The 20489-nt window shown below is 42.1% G+C and overlaps 1 protein-coding gene across 1 annotated transcript in view; it reads left to right on the top strand.

Moving 5' to 3' along the window:
* LOC308135996 (transcription factor SOX-6-like) overlaps positions 1-20489 on the top strand; it is a 110711-nt gene that overhangs the window by 19679 nt on the left and 70543 nt on the right. The window contains exon 3 of the mRNA XM_080504180.1: positions 17535-17757. Coding sequence (XP_080360306.1) covers positions 17536-17757 — 222 coding nt within the window. The 5' untranslated portion in view covers position 17535. The remainder of the gene's footprint in view (positions 1-17534; positions 17758-20489) is intronic.

A 20489-nucleotide genomic window follows, 5' to 3' on the forward strand; every position in this document is an offset into this window, starting at 1 on the left:
CTTTAGTGTGGGCCCGCTACTCCCAGTTATGAAGTGGTGGCGGCCGATCAGCTCCCCCACAGTGCAGTGAGCTCAGTCGCTGAGAAATCTGCAGCGGGGATCTGTTTGAGGGACATTTTTCCTTGAAACGCACACGCGTATGGCGTAGAACAAAGAATATTAGCACAAGATTTTTTAAAATCGGTGGATATGCGAGAAATATATTGAAGGTAAGACGTAGGAAAGGAAAACTTTTCATGAATATCCTGAAGTGCCATTCTCACTTCATTAAATACTGATCAAGCCTGCACGCTCAAGTGTGAGATAAGGCTTTCATTTGTCTGTTCACTGTTGAGGTTCATTGAGAGATACAATACAACGCAACGTGTGCACTCCAAACGAAATTGTGACGAGCGATATTATCCGCGACGCCCAGATACGACATTCACGATGAAATCGAATGTTTGGAAGTTAAAATAGTTTTCTTCCTCACATGACTGCGCATACGTGACGGGAGCGTGAAGGGAGACGTGAAGTTGCTGTGAAACATGTGCAGCGTGATGCAGCCGTGTGGAAAATGGGCCGATTACTGATACTATGAAAAAGTACCCCGGGTTTGTGTTACTGCGGTTTCATGGACGAATCAGGCCGTACTTTTCCTTTTTCCCGTAAAGTATTCATCTTTGGATGATAAGAAGTTGCTGGCGTTGAGTACGCAAGAGGTTGAGAAGGTTAAAAGCTGCAGGAAAAAAGTAGAAATGTGTTAAACTCTTGCACCAATCGAGACTCTATCAGTAATTTTTTTTTTTTTAATTTGGCCCAGCAGCATTTCTTCTGTAGAAAATTATATTGAATTTCTAGAAAAGGGAGTCCTTTTGCATTGTTTGTTCTTTTTCTTAAAAGAATGTGAGCAAACAGAAATGTATCTACATATTGTTACAATAAGTTACAAAATCTGTCATTTTTTTCACAAAATGTCATGATTCACAGCTGTCATGGGATGAAGAAACTCTACATTACCAACTCAGCATGCTTAAGTTGCTATTTAAGGGTACATTTTTCTGAGAAAAAGTTCACACTGAACTTTCATAACTAAAATTAAAATTAAAAAACTTTTTTTTCGCCTCCCTTTTCTTTGGGTGACATCTTTTCTGAGCGCTGACCTGAGGAATGCCACCAGACTCGCTGACATTAAGGATAATTGCTTCCTGTTTTAACTGTCATGGGTCCCCGAGGTCAGAGGCCAGGGGGGGTCAGTCTCATCTGTTGTCCTCTGGGCTTCAAGGCGACGCCACCTGGTCCTCAGATCGCGGCGATCCAGCATATTATCTTCTTCCAAACAATAGCTTTTTTTTTGCATTCCTCTGCATGCCATAGCCGGAACGAGGGCCTACATGTTCAGCTGTTTAGTTTCCCTCAACACTTCATTAAAAAGCAGAGGGGCTTTTAAATGACTTGTGTTTAAATGTCGGAAAGCGGCAAGGTCAGCTTGCAAAGGACCGCGTTACTGACGTTAGCTCTCCCGCTACGCTAACACCTGTTTCCAAGAGACTTGTGTCAGCTTCCTATTTGCTAACTCTATTCAAATGACCTGAGAAGCTGCTTTGCTGATGCTCACCAACAACACCGCGTCCTCATAATTACAGTATTCTCATTACAGTAAAAATCCCGCATCTCATTTTAAAGCCGCCATCAGCTAAAATTAAGCGGCCTTAATGGCTGCTGATTGCGTTCCTCCGCCGGCCGACCGCCTCCTCCGTTCTCTTCCTTAGTGATCTGATCATTTAAGTACATGCGGGCATAATTGAGGTCTCCTCCTTGATTAGATTTGCAGCAGCTTTTAACAAAGCCTTGCTCGAACTTAATCCAATGAGCGCCATTGTGGAGGGAAAGAGCAAGACGACATCGCTCCTGATTAGCTTGAGAATCAAACATGGCGCTGAGCTATTGGAGGACACACGGATAAAGAGGCCGGACGGAGAAAAAAAAAACATTGTTATATTTGCAAACTTTGTTGTCATGGATTTCATGTATTTAGGAAAAAAAATTTTTTCCCCCACCCTAACATAAAATAAACACGATAGTCACATTTTCGTGCCACTACGTCAACAGGTTTACATTTGAATACAGAGTTTTTCTGTAGCTGTTTCCAGCAGTGAAGCCCCCCCCCCATGCCTCCACACAAACAGTCCGCTGCAGATTGACCCACTAAGAGCTGTCGTGGCTTCTGGCTTCGCCGTCCTCTGGTGACACCTGCCCATCCATAATCACAGTTAGACACTAAAACCTCCTCCTGACCTGTGGTTGTTTGTCGCACACCCAATCCCCTAATCTTCTCCTTTATTGTGTGTCGCCCTCGGATTAGCCGTGTCGCAGGACGTGGCCCGAGGAACATAGTGTGTAGTGTGAGGATACAAGCTTTAATCACCTTTTACCTGAACTTCTGCATCGAGAGAGCCTCTTAGAGGAGTTTGATGTTCGCGCAAATTAATGTAGAAGGAAGTTACTTGAGTGACATCAAATAAACAGGCAGATATTTTTAACATTCTATTTGTATTTCTAATTTTTGTTTATCTTTCCTATTTTTTTTGTACATATGAATAATAGTTTTATCGGATATTTGATACAGATTTTCTCCCCTAAAATTCACTGCTAAAGATAATTAGTTATAAAAAATAAATCTTAACGTCTTTCATTAGTATTTTCTGACAATCTGTAAAAACCAAGTCATTGATTGTTTTTATCACAACTTTCACGTCAATCAGGCATAAAACAGACTTTTGTCACCCGTATTTTCTAAATAAATTAGCTCTGTCTTTTCCATCAGGCTACCAAAGAGCTCGGGAATTATTCCACAAAGTCCTTGTCTGTATTTTATTTTAAGTTTATTCTCCAAGGATTTTGTCTAATTGATCTAAAGCGATAAGCATCTAGGTTAACAACAGGAAAACACTGTTGACTCACTGTCAAGACTCTCATTCCCCCTTTATCTCTTCTTCCCATTTATTCTTGGTCTGTAAAGCCTCGTCTTTACTGAACAATAGGATTTCACCATGAATAGGGCTGGACAAGTTGCAGCTCACCTGTTGAAGCTGCAGCGAATCCAGAACTTTCTCTTGATGTTCCCTGATCCAGGCCCCTGAGGTACCACGGGATGAACAGGCGTGCTGTATGTTGGACAGAGACACGGTGTGTTTGTGCGTGTGTGTGTGTGTGTGTGTGTGTGTGTGTGGGTGTTTGTGTGACTGAAAGAGGGGGGGGGGACAAAAAGCCAATGATGTTGGATGTCGGCCCAGATTGGAAAAGAGGGTCGTTTTGGAAATCAAAAGCTGTTGATTGCAGTTTCAGGATGTTTCTACTGCTCTTTTCTGGTGTTAATTCTTTATTGAACTGGATCTTTCAGCGCGGGCAGAACAGAACAGGCAGAGTGGGTCAGAAAACTACACTTTTTTTGGGGGGGGAGAAAATTTAAAAGCATATGTTCACCGGCTCATCCGAGAGTCTCTATGCAGGCATTTGATGACAGACGCTGACGTTCAGTGTGATTAAAGCACTTTGATTTCTGCTGAAGACGACACGGCATGATGTGGGCCGGCCACACTGAAGGCTGGAGGAACCCGCGGGCCAGATTTATATAACGTTTCTGTAGAGAGGAAGCAACTCAGGAGTTTTGTTGTTAAAGCCTCCGGATGAGGTTCCAAAATGCTTGACTCTCACTCCAACTCTGTATCGCTCGCTGATAATAGAGACGGATTTTTGATGCTGTTGTCAATTTATCGTGATTAAAAGCGAGCGTTTAGATAGGCAGTCAAAAAGTGCTGCATGCGGGCATTGCTGAGGGGGGGGGGGTTAACACAAACACACATGATTTATGATCTGGGTGCTATTAATTTAACCTATGGAGTCTTACTCAATAATTAATGTCTATTGGCATGTGACCCTATATGCCATACAGTAAACAGCATGTCTCATAACTATGTATGAGATCTTGTAGTCGGCTAATATATGGCTGAAAGGCCCACAGACAAGCCCTCGGTCTTAATAAATCAGCCATATCTAATGAACCCCTTAATTGTGATTTACAGCCTGTGAGACTCGCGCTGCCACAGAGAGTGCAGTGGCTAAATCGAGAGAGAGAGAGAGAGAGAGAGAGAGAGAGGGTGAGGGAAGAACGGGAACGAGGGTGACCTAGTCCAGTAGTACCAGTCAGAAAAAAAAACCCCAGTCTGTTTTATTAATAAACGCTGCTCTCCTCCAGCAGACGTGAAATTGCTGGGAGCTTTATGCAGACATGATACTGAATGTGACAGGAGTCAAGGAGCTGGGCGACGGGTCGGAGATTCCAAATACCAGGTGGAGAGCGAAAGACAGATTTGGACAATCCAGATTATTTCACTTTTTATGTGATGATTAGCAGTGGTCTTTCGGGGAAACCAGCTCTTCCTTTTTCTCAATCATTTTCTCACCAAATGATTATTGAAGCTATTAAACCACCAAACTCATTCTCACGCAGTACACCATTTACCTAAGGCCAAGTCATAACCTTTTGTTTAGTTCAGAAATTTGTGAACGCTCAAAACAAAAAGAAATAATTGTGGCGTATCCGTAGACAATGAGCCGTATTTGTTGTTAAAGGCTGGTCCTTTGAAACCAGAAGCTGTAATGATATTATCTCTGTAACCGACACACCTGAATCAGTTATTGAAACACAGTTTTCCTCCCACCTGTCGTCGTTATAGTCGAAAACATCCCCTTTATCCGCTGCCTGGATGTCGTTAACAAAATGCTCGTCTTATTCATTTTCCTTAATTGAAAACATTTGCCACAGTGCCTCTTTGTGTGAATATTGTGTGAACCGTTGGCCCCGTCGTGCCAGAAAGCATGAAAAGCTTTTATTAAAAGTCTACACTGTAGAATAACTGCAATTTATTAGCTGATGCACAAATGCCAAACTTTCCACATCTGACATCAGTCTTGTTGCACTGACACACTCCACCCGGGTCCTAAATATTTGCCCCTATTCCGGGACTTAAATCCATGTGTAAAAAAAAAACCCGGCGGCTGTGATTGGCCGCCCACCCTTTACAAAGTTTGAAGTGAGGCCTTGTGCACGACCGACAATGTAGATTCTCTGTTAAGGGACAATGGACACCTTGTGCTTGATGCAGAAAGGCTCTGACCGAGCAGCAAACACTCACACCTCACTGAAGGCACGCCTACATGTGTTTTCACATGCTCTGGCGTATGTTGGTGCTCCGCAGAAACATGGAGCATGACTTATTCACGCCTCCCGCCTGTTTTCTCACAGCTCGTGTGAACTGGCCACAGACGTGTTTATTGAATATATATATATATATGATGCATATCTGCCGTATGAAATATATCGAATCTCACGTGAGTGATTCCCACCATGCGTGCACGCACACACACACACACGCACACACACACACACGTACACACACACACACGCACACACACATCGCTGCTCGCACCCACTGGCTCTCTGTGGCCTCAGTCAGACGAGGGGACACTGCAGGAGGGATTAGTCTGGATTGTGGCAGCTTGACATGCCGGAGGACTCTCACATGCCTCCGATCGCCAAACGAGACAACTGCCGCTGGAGCGGAGCGCTTTCCGTGGTGGTCAGCTGCTGGTTCAGCGTTACCTTCCTTCCACCTGCACGTCTTAATCAACCGTCCGCTCGGCGACTCCGTCCGGTCGAGTTGTTGAGCTTTTGACGAACTTAAATCTTCCTTGTGCAGCAAACAAGCCAAAAGGCTGTGAAGTGAATTGGAAAGTAGAGGTTTTTTCTTTTCTTTTTTTTTTTAATTTAAAGTTCAAAATCAGAAATAAAATGTCATTAAATTGAAAAATGTGATGAAAAAAAATCAGTTGCGCATAAAAGGCCTTCTTCTGAAGGTCTCTGAGAGTGCGGCTGCTTTGCTGTGAACATAGACGAGTATGTGAACTTTAAAGTTTTACATGTTCTGTTACATGGTTCTCACGACCATTCAAGAGCGGCTTTCCTTCTTGTTGCGTTAAAAATGTAATTCCATTCCATCCACGCTTTCTCCCGACGCGCGTGTGTGCACAAAGCAGAGCTGCACACTGCCACATGGGTGGAGACGGAACCTTGAGTCGCCCGTGCAGACGACTTGTCGGAGCCATCTGTACGCATTACACATTCACGCCTGTCAATAATTGAATGGAAATATGTCGCGAAAGTCGCATGTCTCTCAATAATGCAGATATTTCATGCAAACAAAGCTGAGGAAATCCTCAAAGCGCTTTCTCAGATAGGGAACAAAGCTCATTGTCAGAGGATAGAGAGGCAACTGGGATTACAATGGAGGCATGCAGTGAAACGACTTGTCAGTCCTAATCTGGGATTAGCAGGCTTTCGCGCCTCCCGGGTGCCGTAAAAGCCACCTGTTTGGGCGCTCCTGCAGATGATGTTACACTCCAGATCTCCTTGTTTGTTTCTAATTCGACTGTTTGCGTCTAACGTTTTGAACAGTTTCCATTTTTTTTTAACATCAATTTAATTTTCAAATATAACAGTTCATTTTCAGCAAAACGCACAATTTGATTCTGCTGCCAGCGCCTTTTAAACATTCCTGATCAAAGTTAGTCTGTGGGGGTCCTGTTACTTTTCTTTTAATTCCGAAAATGTGCTTTTTCTGTAATGCTTTAGGATTCCCCTAATATGGAAGTAAGAAATGATATTTAACCTCATTGTTTCCTGCTTTTGTCTTTGAGTGAGTCTCTGCTCCCTCTGCGCCGCCACGTCCTCTTAACTCAGCGTTTGCTGAATTGTAAATGTCGATCAGGGAGGACAAATGAACCAAATTAACACCCAGGAACAGTAAAACGTGGGCGTCTGCTGATTGTTCTCAGCTAGGGTGGGACCCTGGAGTCCCATAATGACTCACTCAAGCCCACTTCTCTTCTCCTGCTAGCCTCGAGGCTGATGTGGCCACTCATGTGAGAGGGCAGCAGGCGTATCGCTGCAGGCTTTTATGTCAACTTTAATGCTGATGTCGCCCTGAAATACACTTTACCAACAATGACACTTGACTTTTTATTTCTATATTTTTTCTTTCCTTTTTGCAATCTTTTGGATGAGAAAGGCATATGTTCAATACATTTGAGTTGAGTTCTAAAACAGGTTAATACCGTTTAAGCATTTTCTCACCTCCTCTGTTCACAATGTAACCAATAACTATATGAGAGGACAGAGCAGAACAAGGCTTAAAACTTGTGTAACAAGCTTATTTGTTGCAGTGGCATTATGTTCGTCCCCGAAGAGGTCAAAGGTAGCTGGTGGCTTTAAATGAGGAGCCAGGTGGCTTGAGTCGTTCTTCAGCTCCTTGTGATAAACATTGCATTACCTGCAGCAAGGTGTTTGTCAAATGGCAAGCTGTACGTGCCTTAAGCTGACAGAGATCAGAGGTGAAGGGAGGATAGCAGAAAGAGAGACAATAGAAGGACAGAGAGCAGAGGGTGAGCCCATTCATAGTTTTACCTGAAGAAAATGAATGCAAAATAACTTTTCAGGGGATCTGTGGGTAATCTTTGTAGGAGCTGAAGCACAAGTCAATTGAAAATATTTAACTGCTTAAGTGTGTGTTTTTTTTTAAGATACATTAATAAAGTATCTTGGCTAAGTATTAGTTCATGTAGATTACCTGTGGCATTCCTCAGGGTTTTCTTCTTGGGCCGTTTTTCATTATTTTTATTTTTTATAAATGTGTCATTTTCTCTTGTGACCTCTTTATGAACCTAACTGGTTTGCATTGTCTTTATATTTTTATTTACAACTATAGATCGTTAAAAGTAAATATAAACCAGATGATTAGAGATTTAGAAAATTAACCCAATTCAGAAATTAATGTATCAAGGTTTAAATATCCATAATTCCATATAGTAAAAACATATATGTACTTTTTATCAGTACGAACTATCAGGCTGTCGTCCTTTGCTTTATGTGCACAATTTTCCACGTTATATGAATGCATATTAAGAGATATAAACGATTATGAGGTGAAACACTTGCACCAGCCAGGACTTCTAACTACTGTGAGTACAAGCTGGCAGACAAACAGTCCTATTGAGCCTCTGAGTGTTGACTCTGGTCTTCAATGGTTTCTTCAATGGCTTACTCTGTATCGTTGCCATGAAGTAGATAAATGTATATGTGTACTGTATTTGTGTTAGCTCGGGGTGTGTTCACATGCCAGGAAAAATAACGAGCACAAGGGAGGGTGTTGGTCACTAAGACCTCCTCTGGATTTCTGGGGATCTGCGGTTTTCGTCCAGCATCTCTGAGGTACAGAGCCTGGACACACACACACACACACACACACACACACACACACATACACACACACCTGAAGCATAGTGGTGTGTGTTTACGCCACCTGCACAAACGATGCATTCATCGTTTCTTAGTGTTCCATCGTTGGCTTTGATTGAAACTTTCCACCAACGGACATCAAACGCCGGACGTCTGATGAGGGACATAATCCTCAAATTGAAATGTTTGTCCGCTTTGCGAATACTCAAGCCGTCTGTGAACACTTGGCAGAATGATTCTCTTCCTGCGTTTTTCCTCATAAAGTGGGAAATATTCACTCAGCGACACGGTCGGCACCACAGTGGCTGCTTTTAGCGATCTTATAATGTTTGCCTTTCAACTTTTTGAACCTTTCTTTGTTCGCTTCATGTGTTCTTAGTGCAATTAGCATCATTTTACTCTCATAAAATCAAACAATATTTCATTATATATTGCATTAAAACTCAATCCTATCACAAATCATAACCACTGTAACGACTATCCTGTGCTGCTGAACTGCTCATGTGTTCGAATTGCTTGATGCAGGTGGAATGATGATCTGCTCTGGTCAGCAGTGGTGACTGAACATTTTCTGATTTTGAAATTATGGCCATTAATGTAAAACAAGAAATTTCATGGATAAAAATGGATTATTTGTTCATCTTCATGACTCGCCAAATAATAATGATACTCAACATATTGAAGCAAGAATTCTTCGAGAGCCAATACTTGTTTGATCAATTGGCAACACTGCCAGCCAAGATATAATGTAGTAAAACAATGTAAAACTTAACTTACATGCTAGACAATAAACAGTTTGCTGGCAAATTTCTGTTCCTCTTCTTCTGTAGGACCTGATGTCAAAGTACAGTTCGTCAATACTCACCCAACATTCCAATTTAATAGGAGACAGATCTTCACAACCTCAAAATGTAACTGAACTCCACAAGAATTCCAAATCAAGCCAAATTCAGAAGAAAACAACAATCAGTTCAGTTTCCCCAAAACATGAAACATAACTTGAGACTCCCTGTTGCTATTTGACAAATGTACAAAGTCTATTTCCGTTAATATAAAAATGTCCCAACAGCAGCGAGAAAAGACGACAATAAATGGTGTTAGACGTGCAGACAGTGGTGTATTAGCCGAACAGAAGGGCAACGGAATCTTAGAAAGATGTGGTTATGGCCCTTGAGTGAGGCCGACACAGCCACCAGCCCTTCACTGAGCTCTCTGAATTTCCCCACTGCAGTGAAGAAAAGGTCAGAATCTTACCTGCAGCTGCACTGCGATGAGCAACCGCAGCTTTGAAAGTGAGCAGCTCCTCGTGGGCTCTGCCGCCTCTGATACTGACGTCTGCGTTAATCAGTTGGAATTTCACTAAACAAAACTGCTTTTTTCTTGCTGTGATGGCCGCTTCGCAACAGGCTGGTTTTTTTTTTTTGGGGGGGGGGGGGTTAACTGGCACGGCCATTGAGCTTTTTTTTTTTTTTTTCTCTTCTATTTCGGGCAAAAGCACCCGGATGGGGGGAATCTCTGGGAGAAAAACAGGGCGGCGTGTGTGTGCTCACATTCCACATGTCTGACCTATGACAGCGGCCTCTGTTTGCAGCGCTCTGCGATGATCTAATGAGAGTCCAGGCCGACCCGAGATTTAGAAGGTGGTTGGAGTCGTTCTCATACAAGGCCAATTCTCCTTTCGGCACCCCGCTCATTTATTTATCCAGGAAAGGCGGCTGAGCACACCTTCTCTTGAGCAACAACCTGCTACTCAGTCAACCACAGACCTCCACTGATTCCTCCTGAACCCTTTCACTTCAGCACAATCAGCAATTACGGCCCCGGTTGCACATTTTAATTGGAAAGGACTCGTTTTTGTGTTATTGTCCGACAAAGGTTTTGCGCTGACGCTGCACGGAGATAGCACAGAAGCTGAAAACAATGTAGTTTTCATGTAGGGCCACTAGTTGGTGCTGTTGTTTGCTTTTGTAATGAAACGACACACAATGATAATACGCTATAAACATAAATGATGGTGAGTACACAGACATCCGTAAGGACAGATGACAAAGTTGTATTGTTATTCCAGGTGAGCCTCAAGTATAAAGCTACCAAGTCCCAGGAAACTCTGGACTGGGAGTCCTGACACTCTGGAGACAAACATTGTTGTTATTATCCATCCATCCGCATGTGCAGGAGAACTACTTACTGTGGCCGTGACGTGCATTTGCAGTAGCAGTGTTCCACCTTCTACACAGAAATGGAGCTCGATCGTTTTCCGCTGTTTACTTTGAAAAAGTTCCACCATGGAAGTTTAATTTGTAAACTCACTTGTCGAGCTTCTGATGTTTGGGCTCGACTTGCGTGCGTTTTTGATTTTTAAAATCAATTTTTGCGAGTCTCCCAACTTGGGGGTGAGGCTTTTCCAATGAATAATTCTCTTTCATTGATAATTTTGTAGGTTTTGTGGACAGACTTGGTCGGGACAGTACAGTAATAAGAAGTAATTGATGGGGTCTGTAAAAATAGCAACATTGCATTATAATGGTGCAAGAAGTTCCAATTGTTGGATGATCATCCTTTCAAAAAATAAATGAAAACCCCCAAGATTATAATCTGATTATGAGTTTTTGCCATCAAGCCATCAATTACATATATTATATAGACAAGACATCACTTATATATTCCGGCATGGCTTTGGTTGCCTCGTCATTAATTGCGTTGATATTTGTCTTACATAATGATGAAATATTTCCCATATTATCTCAATTCCAATGAAGAGGCAATATGTTTGTTTTTGTGCTACGGCGACGTCCCACTTCTGTCACTGGATCTCAGGTTTTAGTGTTACCATATTTGGAAATGATGAACAGAGCTACAGAATGTCGATGCCCTCAGTATGTCCGGTTTTCTCGCCGAGCACAGAGGGCTTCTGTTTCCATTTAAAAAAAAACAAAAAAACCCAGTCTGCTCTCTTTCACCTTATTTTCTTGTTGGGACTGTCCATAAGACAAACAATTCCAAGGAAAGTCCTCATTTTCTTTCTGCTGGTTTTTTTCTTTCCTCATACCTCCTATTCTCTCTCTCTCTCTCTCTCTGTTTTCTCTCTCTCTCTCTCTCTTTTCTCTCTCTCTCTCTCTTTGGTATTTCCCCACTTCCTCAGTTCTATCCAGCTGGGATGGCTGGAGATTTTACACCCAATTGGTTGAGTCGGAGGCCTTTGTCGGAGCCCTTCTCTTGCTCCACAAGTGGCAGAAGGGACCTGGGTTGTGAATGGCGCTTTGTGTACTGTTTTTCTAAGAGGGGGCCCTCTCTCTCCCGCTCTCATCTGTCACAGGTCCCTCTCCGTCCACACTTCACAATGCCTGATTGTTTCTGCCAAGTCGCCAGGTTCCAGGCCAGATCTGAACAACGCTCTCCTGCCAAATTCCGACCCTGGTTTACGTTTTTCTTCCACTCACAAAGGGATTCTGAGTGACTGTCTTACATTTTTAGAGGGGGACTGAGTGAGCCGGCCACCAGCGACACCTTGTTGGTGGGGTACGTCTCTGAGCCGAAGGCTGTAAGAATTCTCAAAGCCAACAAAGGAATGAAGGGACTCTTAAGCAAAATGCTGAAAGAAAACAGTAAGTGAAGAATACTTTCATAGTCTTGGTTCGTCACGATAGCTGCAGATCGTGTAGATTTTCCCATCAGGCTGCTGACAAAACTTGTGGGATGGTCTTTGTGACTTCACGCTCATAAGAGCTACTCTGAAAGGCATGGAGATGAAAAATTAAAACTCAACAGTGCGCGCTCTGTTTAGTTATCAAGCAGGGCAATCTCACCAGTATCACTTTCCAAGAAATATCTGAGACAGAAGGACTGCTTGCAAGTAGGGGGGGGAAAAAGGCTTAATGTTGTTCTAGATGTCTGACAATATGAAAAGGCTTTCGGCGAGCCTCAGAGCGACGTGGCTGAAAGTGAATTTGTTTTTCAGGTGTCAGTGTAATATTACCGTCACGTTACCGTTTCCTGAGACGGCCACAGCCGAGCCAACTCATTCCCTTCTCCGCCTCGTTGGAAGAGGGTCCTTCCTTCTGCTGTAATCACTCACATTTTCTTAGAGTGTCTCCATCATCACTTGTTTTTATAGGATCTCAATTCAACACGATGGCTTGACTGTGAGTTTGACAAGCTTGACTTTGTTTGATTTTCTTTTTTTTACTCTACCAAAAAGCCAACTTGTGCTAAAACAAGACATGTAACTCCAAAAGGGAAAAAAAGAAGCTGCACAGTATCTTCAAAGCTCAGTCTGCAGCAATGAATTGTAGGAATCTTAACATTTGTTATGTTGTTTAAAAAAAACCGGAGTCACCCAAACAGCAGCAATGTGACTCTGCGCCCGATGACCAGTCCATGGAGCAGTGTTTTCCTGCTCCGGACAGTCACACACAGCTTTGTGGCCTGCTTACCAACAAACATCAGTACTGTTGCTCAATGAAACCCTATCAGTGGCAGCAAGTTAAGAGGCTGGGCATTCTTGGCCATATGAGACACCAGTTCCAAGAAACCATGGTCCCAACCTCCCCCATAAACACAGCACCAGCAATATTGTCAGCTAAAGATAGGCCCTCTTCTGTCTTGTCCCACTTTTCGCTCTCTCATCACTCAAGTGTACCATTTTGCACGAGTTAAATGTTGCTTTAGTGGCTTGCTGTTTGCCGGGTTTGTTGGCTCTATAAATCGATAACAACAACTTACATGTCAGGAAGTGGGTGGGGGGGTGGGGGTGGGGTGGGGTCAGGCAGCTATCTGTGGCACGGTTTAAAAATGGAACAGTAAACTTTTAACAAACTTCAGCAAAACTTTTTAATGTGTGCAAAATGTGGAAAAAGACTGATGACACTGGTCTTGATTGTCTAAAATGTATTTATTTCTGAAGTGGTTATTTGAATATATATATATATATATATATATATATATATATATCAGATTCAGATTCAGATTCATTTATTTGCCATTTGCAGTAAAACCACATTGGAATAAATTTGTAAAAGTCCCCAGTGTGCACAAGACAGGTACAGCCATAAAATAACATTAATTAAAAAGTACATAAATAAAACAGGATAAAAGTACAGAAATAAAACAAAGAGAACAGTGAACAATTGACACTGTGAATATATATATATATAAAATAAAAAAGTCTTTTGTGATTTCAATTGAATTCAGAGAGCTTAAAAGTAAATTTAAAGTAAATTTTTGGGCTCCAATTCAATAAGGGTTCTTTTCATTATTTAACCAAACTCCTGGTGTAATAATGTGTGTTCGTCACGGCTAGATTGAAACATTTTTTAAATTAAAAACTCAAATTGTAATTGTTGTAATAATGAATTATTTCACTTCTGCTGCTAAAAGATTCCTTTCGGGAGTCGGGACCCCCCCCTAAAAAAAAAGAAAAGAAAAAGAAAGCAGACATAGAAATTGAGCCAATTAATAGGAAACATCTAGGTTTGTGGGATAGTTGGTGGGAGATTTATCGGAGGGGGCGATGCAGTCAGAATGATGTACTATTATTGGTTTGCTAGTATGGTCGGGTCAGAGTTGGGCGAGTCTCACTTTTCATGCTGTGACACTGCTCAACCCTCCCCTAATTTAACCTGCAGTACAGAGTCATTGGAAGCTGCATTCCAGCTCAGGTAGTAAAACTTGGCATGGCCAGGAGAACATTGTGACCCCCAGAGTCTCTGAACAGCAGTCAGACCCACATAAGAATCCAACAAATCACCCGGTTGAATTTTCTTTACAGGTGTCCATCACATAGTTCCCACTCTCTGCTTTACTCTGCTTCTGATTCTGAGTATTTTTCCTCTGTCGCTCACTGACTTCAGTCTCAGAATAGGTTCAGATGGTCAGTTTTTTTGTGTCTCTATTCAGATCCTGCTTTTTGCTCCCTCTTTTTTTTTCAAGTTTTTTTTTTTTAAGAAAACAGGCGAGAAACCTTATTGCTTAGTACTTTTAAATGGATGTTGGTGGCCGCATGACAGTTTCTTTATCTCATTTGCTGTTTTGTCATTTTAATTCAACCTTGCATTCAACCTATAATTAAGACAATACATTGCCCTTCTGTTTGGCTTGTTTACATATGTGTAGAATACCATTACTGTTGCAACCGGTGCTTAGGACGTCAAAAACCTGGACCGAGACGCACAGATCGCACCTGATCAATAATGGAAACAGCCAATCAACAACGATCGATGATTCAATACATTCACAAAGAAATTGGATTTGAGTGTGGCATCTGTCTTCATCACTCCCTCTGTAAATGAAGCATTTCACGCACACACTGGTGCACAAACACAGACTGCAACCTTGCTCTTTCCTCCGAGACGTTTGACTGAGGGTCAGACCCGCGTTTAAGGGCACCCAGGAGGCTGCATGTTTCTGAGCTGGACAGCCTGCCCTGATTTACCGAGCGCCAGCGCTGAAGTAGCAATCTGCTTTGCTTCGCAAAAGTTTCGTGCGTGTGTGTGTGTGTGTGTGTATGTGTGTGTGCGCGTGTGTGTATTGGAAGGTTACGTGCTGTTTTTAGGGATCAACGCGCTGTGACGGTTATCGTCTTTCATTGTGTTGTTCTTGCAGACAATAGAATGCGGGTTCAACCACCCCGTCACTTTTTAAAAGGCCAATGAGTTTTCTGCATTACATGTGTGATAAAGGTTGTAGTAAAGGTGACATACTGAAATGATGCAGGTGAAATTCTATCAAATAGAAATATCTCCACACATACAAATCAGCAGAGGTTGTGGACACGGGTGTCCTCTTTCACAGTTATTGTTCCCATTATCCATTGAGCCCCTTCATATTGTGATACGCCCACAAGCACAGCTTTGTGGAATAATGGGGGGGCAGGATTACCCTTTAGTTCTATTTGTGACCAAATTTTTAAAAAATCCATTCCAGCTCTTTTTTCAATTAATAAACATATTTGGTCTGGATATGATAATAAATCCTCTATACATTTACTTAATGTTAGTAAAAACGCTAATCTGATACCGGAAGAATCTCACTTAAATGCTGTGGAACAGTTTGGAGAAGATGGTTGAGGCTAATTATGAACCTTTGATGAAGGAAATTAATGACTCAGTCAATAGAAGGATGTCATTTGCAACATCTGTGATTGGGAGAACCCCCCCCCCCCCCCCCCCCCCCCCCCACACACACACATTTGTTAAATTTGTTTGGTACAAAAGGAGGCTAAACTGTCACGACTGCACCTGGCATTCGATTGAAGAGGCTGAAAATGTTCAAACTTAATGTGGGACTTCGGGGCTGAGGTCTATCATGTTGTACCTTTTAATAAATGACTCAGATGGAACAGCGTGATCTTAACGTACCTCTTCCTCCTTACCTATACTCTGACACAATGTGAAGAAAGCATTTCATAAAGATATTTAAAGATATAAAAGGTTATTTGAAGGAAGCAAATTTACTGTTTGAGTTTAGTCCTATATGTCGTAACCAGTACTTTGTACGAAGAACTGCCATTTGAACCATGGAATACTGAAGGACTTAAAACAACCAAGGTTCTATATTTGCACTCAAGTACTTCGATGTCTTCTGAAAAGTTGAGGACAAAATTTGACCTTAATAAGAAACATTTATTTATTTATTCAAAAATACTTCTTAGAAGCTTTATTATTGCAAATCTGAATAATCCAATCCCGGTCTCCAGCCTCCTGATCGTATAGTCAAATAGTCAAGTTGGTACTTCAGCTCACACTACATTTATCAACACACATCTAAAAATAGTCCAATTCAAATGCTTGATGGACGAATGTGACCCTGGTGGAATAGGATAAATATCACAAAAAGTGATATTGTAAAAGTATTGTTAAAAACATTACCTCCAAACACATTTTTATTGGAGCCCAAACTTTTCTTTCTGGGTTTATTATCCTAAATCACACTTACAATCTAAATGAGAGAATATTTTAAAACCTCAGCCTGATCAATTTCAAGCTACTATTAAAAACGATACAATACAATAACAGCAGAGTTGAGAGAATCTGGATGAACTTTAATTACTATCTGGAGGATTTAGATCGAACTTAGGTTTTTTTTTTCTAAGTGAATGAATTTTATAGTTTTTTTTCCTCTCTATACTATATAGTACTGCATCTCAGTTATGTTTTCATTTTGACGGTGTCGCTCTGCGGTTCTGAGCCTCTGTTCACCTCTTATTATCAATCTTTAATCTGGGTTGCGATTGTGTATTTGTGTTTGTTTTGTTTATCGTAAGACAGCAATATAGCTGTTTAATAGTTGAGATTAAAATACTTTGGGGAGCAAAATGTAGCAGCTATATTGTGCTTTTGAAGAAACCGTCACACAACAACTGAAATAAAATAAAATTCTAATTCTTGTTAAAAATTTGCGAAAACACCACTAAACTGTATTTGGGAAGACGCGCGCGCGCGTGCGTGCGTGCGTGCGTGTGTGTGTGCATGCGTGTGTGTGTGCATGTGTGTGTGTGTGTGTGTGTGTGCAAAATAAAGATAAGAGAAGATTGTTTAGTTCCACAGAGTGACAATGTAAAATGTGCTGCCCTGACGTTAAAACGTCACCGTTGTCAAAGCCTGTACTGATAATGACCAAATGCTTTCTTGCAATTCATTTCTAAATGAAAAATATGTCATTTATCCATCTTTTATTTGGCTCTGACTTAAATACTTAAAAATGGAAAGTTCCTCTCGTATAAAGTTGTTGGAGGATATTTTAGAATTTTTAAAAAAAATCACACGTTTTTCACAATTTCAAGATTAAAAATTCTTTAAACGTCAGAGAAGCCTGACTACATTTTTGAAGAAAGTTATGTTTTTAATCAACTGTTATTATTCAACACTGGTTTTTGTAGCATTTGTTATTGTTTCTAGACTTTGTAAAAGGTATTTTAGTGATAAATTAGTTCAGAGACGTTCTGCATTGTCAGCTTAGGCTCATTTGTTGTTGTTTTAAGTTGAAAATCAATAAACTTGACATCTTCAATGTGGTTCTATTAGTGTAAATCCGAGGTATTTGTTAATCTAATTTAACCACAATTACTTTGGTGATCAATATAATGATATTTAAAGACATGGAAGCTGTCGGTGCAGTTGACTCACTGAAACCCCAAATCTGCGTGGTGTCCGTGTTTTCCTGAATTGACCAAAACACGTTTTTCATTTGTCTTTCTTCGTAGAATGATGTCTTCCATGCGAGCTACTCCTCCCTTTCAACCGCTGTCCGAGGAAGCGGAAGAGATGGGTCAGGACAGCGCGGCCTGGGCCGGCGACGAGCGGGAGGGCCTGAAGGAGGCGGCGGCGTCGCCCTCTTTGCACGAGCGGCCCGACTCCGGCGAGCTGCAGCCAATCAGAGAGAAACCGACGGACGCTGAGTGGGACCACGTCGGCCCCGCTGCGATGGTGAGAAGTGAATTATGCGCCGAGCTGAGAAATTGACCATATCTTATCCTGAGATATGTTGCCATAACTCAAATCTATAAAACAAATGTGGTTAGTGTGTGTACACACCCGGGGCAAGCGGCTCATAAAACACTCATGAAATACATGCAGGAGTACACAGGCTGTGCAAATTCTCATACATAATGATGATTGTGCACTCTTGAGTGCACACACTTAAATATACACACACACACACACACACACACGCACGCACACAGAGTGATTGTCTGTGGTCTCTGTGCTACAGGCAGTGCTGTAGGCAGCCCACTGAGGGCTCTCCTCCAGAGATGTACCCCCTTGCTTCTCATCTCCACACTCTGTTTTCATGTCTTTGTATGTGTGTGAGTGTGTCTGGGTGTGTGTGTGTTGAGATGTCTGTTACGTAGCTCCAGGTTGTGTTGGTCCCTTACGGGACGATGTGTGTTTGACGTTGATCCACCGAGGAAAAGGGAAAAAGTTCTTTTAATAAAGTTTCCTTTGGTATCGTTGTTATGGAAGGACACATTTAACCCTTCACTTACAAGAACCTCTGGTTATGTGATGTCAGTATTTTATAATGAAATATGTTGTGCATCATTAGCGGTTTGAAATCTTGGCCGCTCCCATCGATATTTATGTTTTTATCCATTTGCTTATCAAACTCAGGGCGGCGTTGCGCTGCAGTAGGCGGAGGGGGGCCCGTAAAGGGACCGGACAGAGAGTGACAGCCATACGCAAACACACACAAATCATTAAGATTTAAAAATCTGTTTCAAATACTTGCTTGTTGGAATTTACAAGGGCACACATGTAGAGAAAATCCAGACCTGTACAGGAACAGAGAACATGCAAACTCGACAGAGAAAGGGTTTCCAGCCCAATAGGGACGAGAATACAAAGTGGTAACTGCTATGAAACTGTGCAGCCCATCTAGATCTATAGATCTAGATCTATACATATACCAGAAAATTATCTTGTGAAAGTACTTAATAGTATGTCTTTGAAGTAAAAAAACAAGATGTGTGTATTATGTTTTTCCACATTGAGGCCTTTTTTACGCAACAGCGTTCAGAAGAGGTTCATGTTCACGTCTCTTTACCTGGCAGCGGCAGAAACACTGAAAACGGTGCAGTTTTCGGTTTATTGTAATGAAACCACACTCACACACACACACACACACACAAAACAAGCTATTAAAGGTGACTCAACTATAAAACTACCTGGTCCCAGGAGAAGATGTATAATAGGAGTCATGACACTCAGGCGACTGCCATTGTTGTTATTGTCCATCTATTGGCACATGTGTAGAAGAAGTATTTACCATGGCTTTGGTGCACATGTGCAGTAGCAGCATTGCCGCCATTTTCATTCTCAAAGACTTCCCCGAATCACAGCTGGTAATGCAGGAATTATTATTAATGTCACAAGGTTGAGATGTAGGTGAGCTTGTCATCTTGGTCTCATTCCAGTTAACAGTAAAAACCAGCAATTCGGTCGTTTGACAAACTTGCGTGTGGCCCACCAGTCGGGCGGAGGAGGCTGCATGTGGTTCAGACCAGCTGCACACAACTGATTGGAACAGCTACACCAGTAGAGGCAGTTCAAACACTGTATGTGCAAGTGATGGTAGTAACAAGGGCTGCGCAGGATCAGGTGAACATAGGACACATAGTGATCTTGTCAAGTATTACAACAACAAACACTGATGCAGATGATGTTAATGTCTTTGTGGTTTGACAGTTGACACGTCAAACAAGCGCGCTCTGATCACTCTGGTTGTTTGTTTGTTTGTTTGTTAAGACACTTTGTGGCTGTATCTCTGGGGCGAGCAACATGTGCCATCTTGGTGAAATGTTTTGACACACGGGGCGTCGATGCACTTATGATGTGTCCATTGCACACATTGATATCATGATGATGGGACGATATATTCGCAGCCCGAGTGGTAAAACAGTAAATAATAGCTTTGAATGGATATAAGTATGAACCCGGAAAGTATGCATGTTGTGGCAAGAAGGTGAGAGAATGTCATGCCTCCTCTCGTTCAACATTTAACACGACATTTGAAAATGATTCCTTTAACACAAAAAAGACATCTTGTTTATAATTTCTTTTGGAAACTGGCTGCTCTTAACTTGACCTCAGCGTCTCAAATGGGTACTTTTACTTTTGCTCTTAAGCATCATGCCTTTGTATGCAGAGTGACATTGAGTGTGCGAGGAGTTCGGGTTTCCTTGCTTCACTCAAGGGCAATTTACAGATTCACAGGAGCAGCCATGAACATGCATTGTCTCTCGCGCAGGCTGAACGTCTGACCTTTCGGTCTATAATGTGATATGACCGTCGGACCTTCCTGTCCGCACCGTTCTGCTTGTATAACTCCCAGTCGGCCTTGTGCGCGGACCTGAAAAAACACACCTGAGCAACCCACGAGTGACACACTATCTCCTAATCCTCATTACAGAGGCATCTTCTGCTTAAAGACAAAGTGCACAACAGGGCCTCCTGGAGCCATTTCAAGGGCGTCTTAAGATCCCGCTGTTAGCCAAAGCCCCTTGTCTTTGAAACATAAGCCTCCTAAAGTTCTTGGAGATCCCCCCACTCTGTAAGGGGAGGGGAAAGCATCCAGGAATAGCCCTGGTGTTGGAACACCTGTGCTAAAGTGTCTGTTGTGTGGGACAATGTGGTCATCTTGAAAGGCTTATCTTCTGGAT

The sequence above is a fragment of the Blennius ocellaris genome, assembly GCF_963422515.1.
Source record: "Blennius ocellaris genome assembly, chromosome: 11".
NCBI lineage: Eukaryota > Metazoa > Chordata > Actinopteri > Blenniiformes > Blenniidae > Blennius > Blennius ocellaris.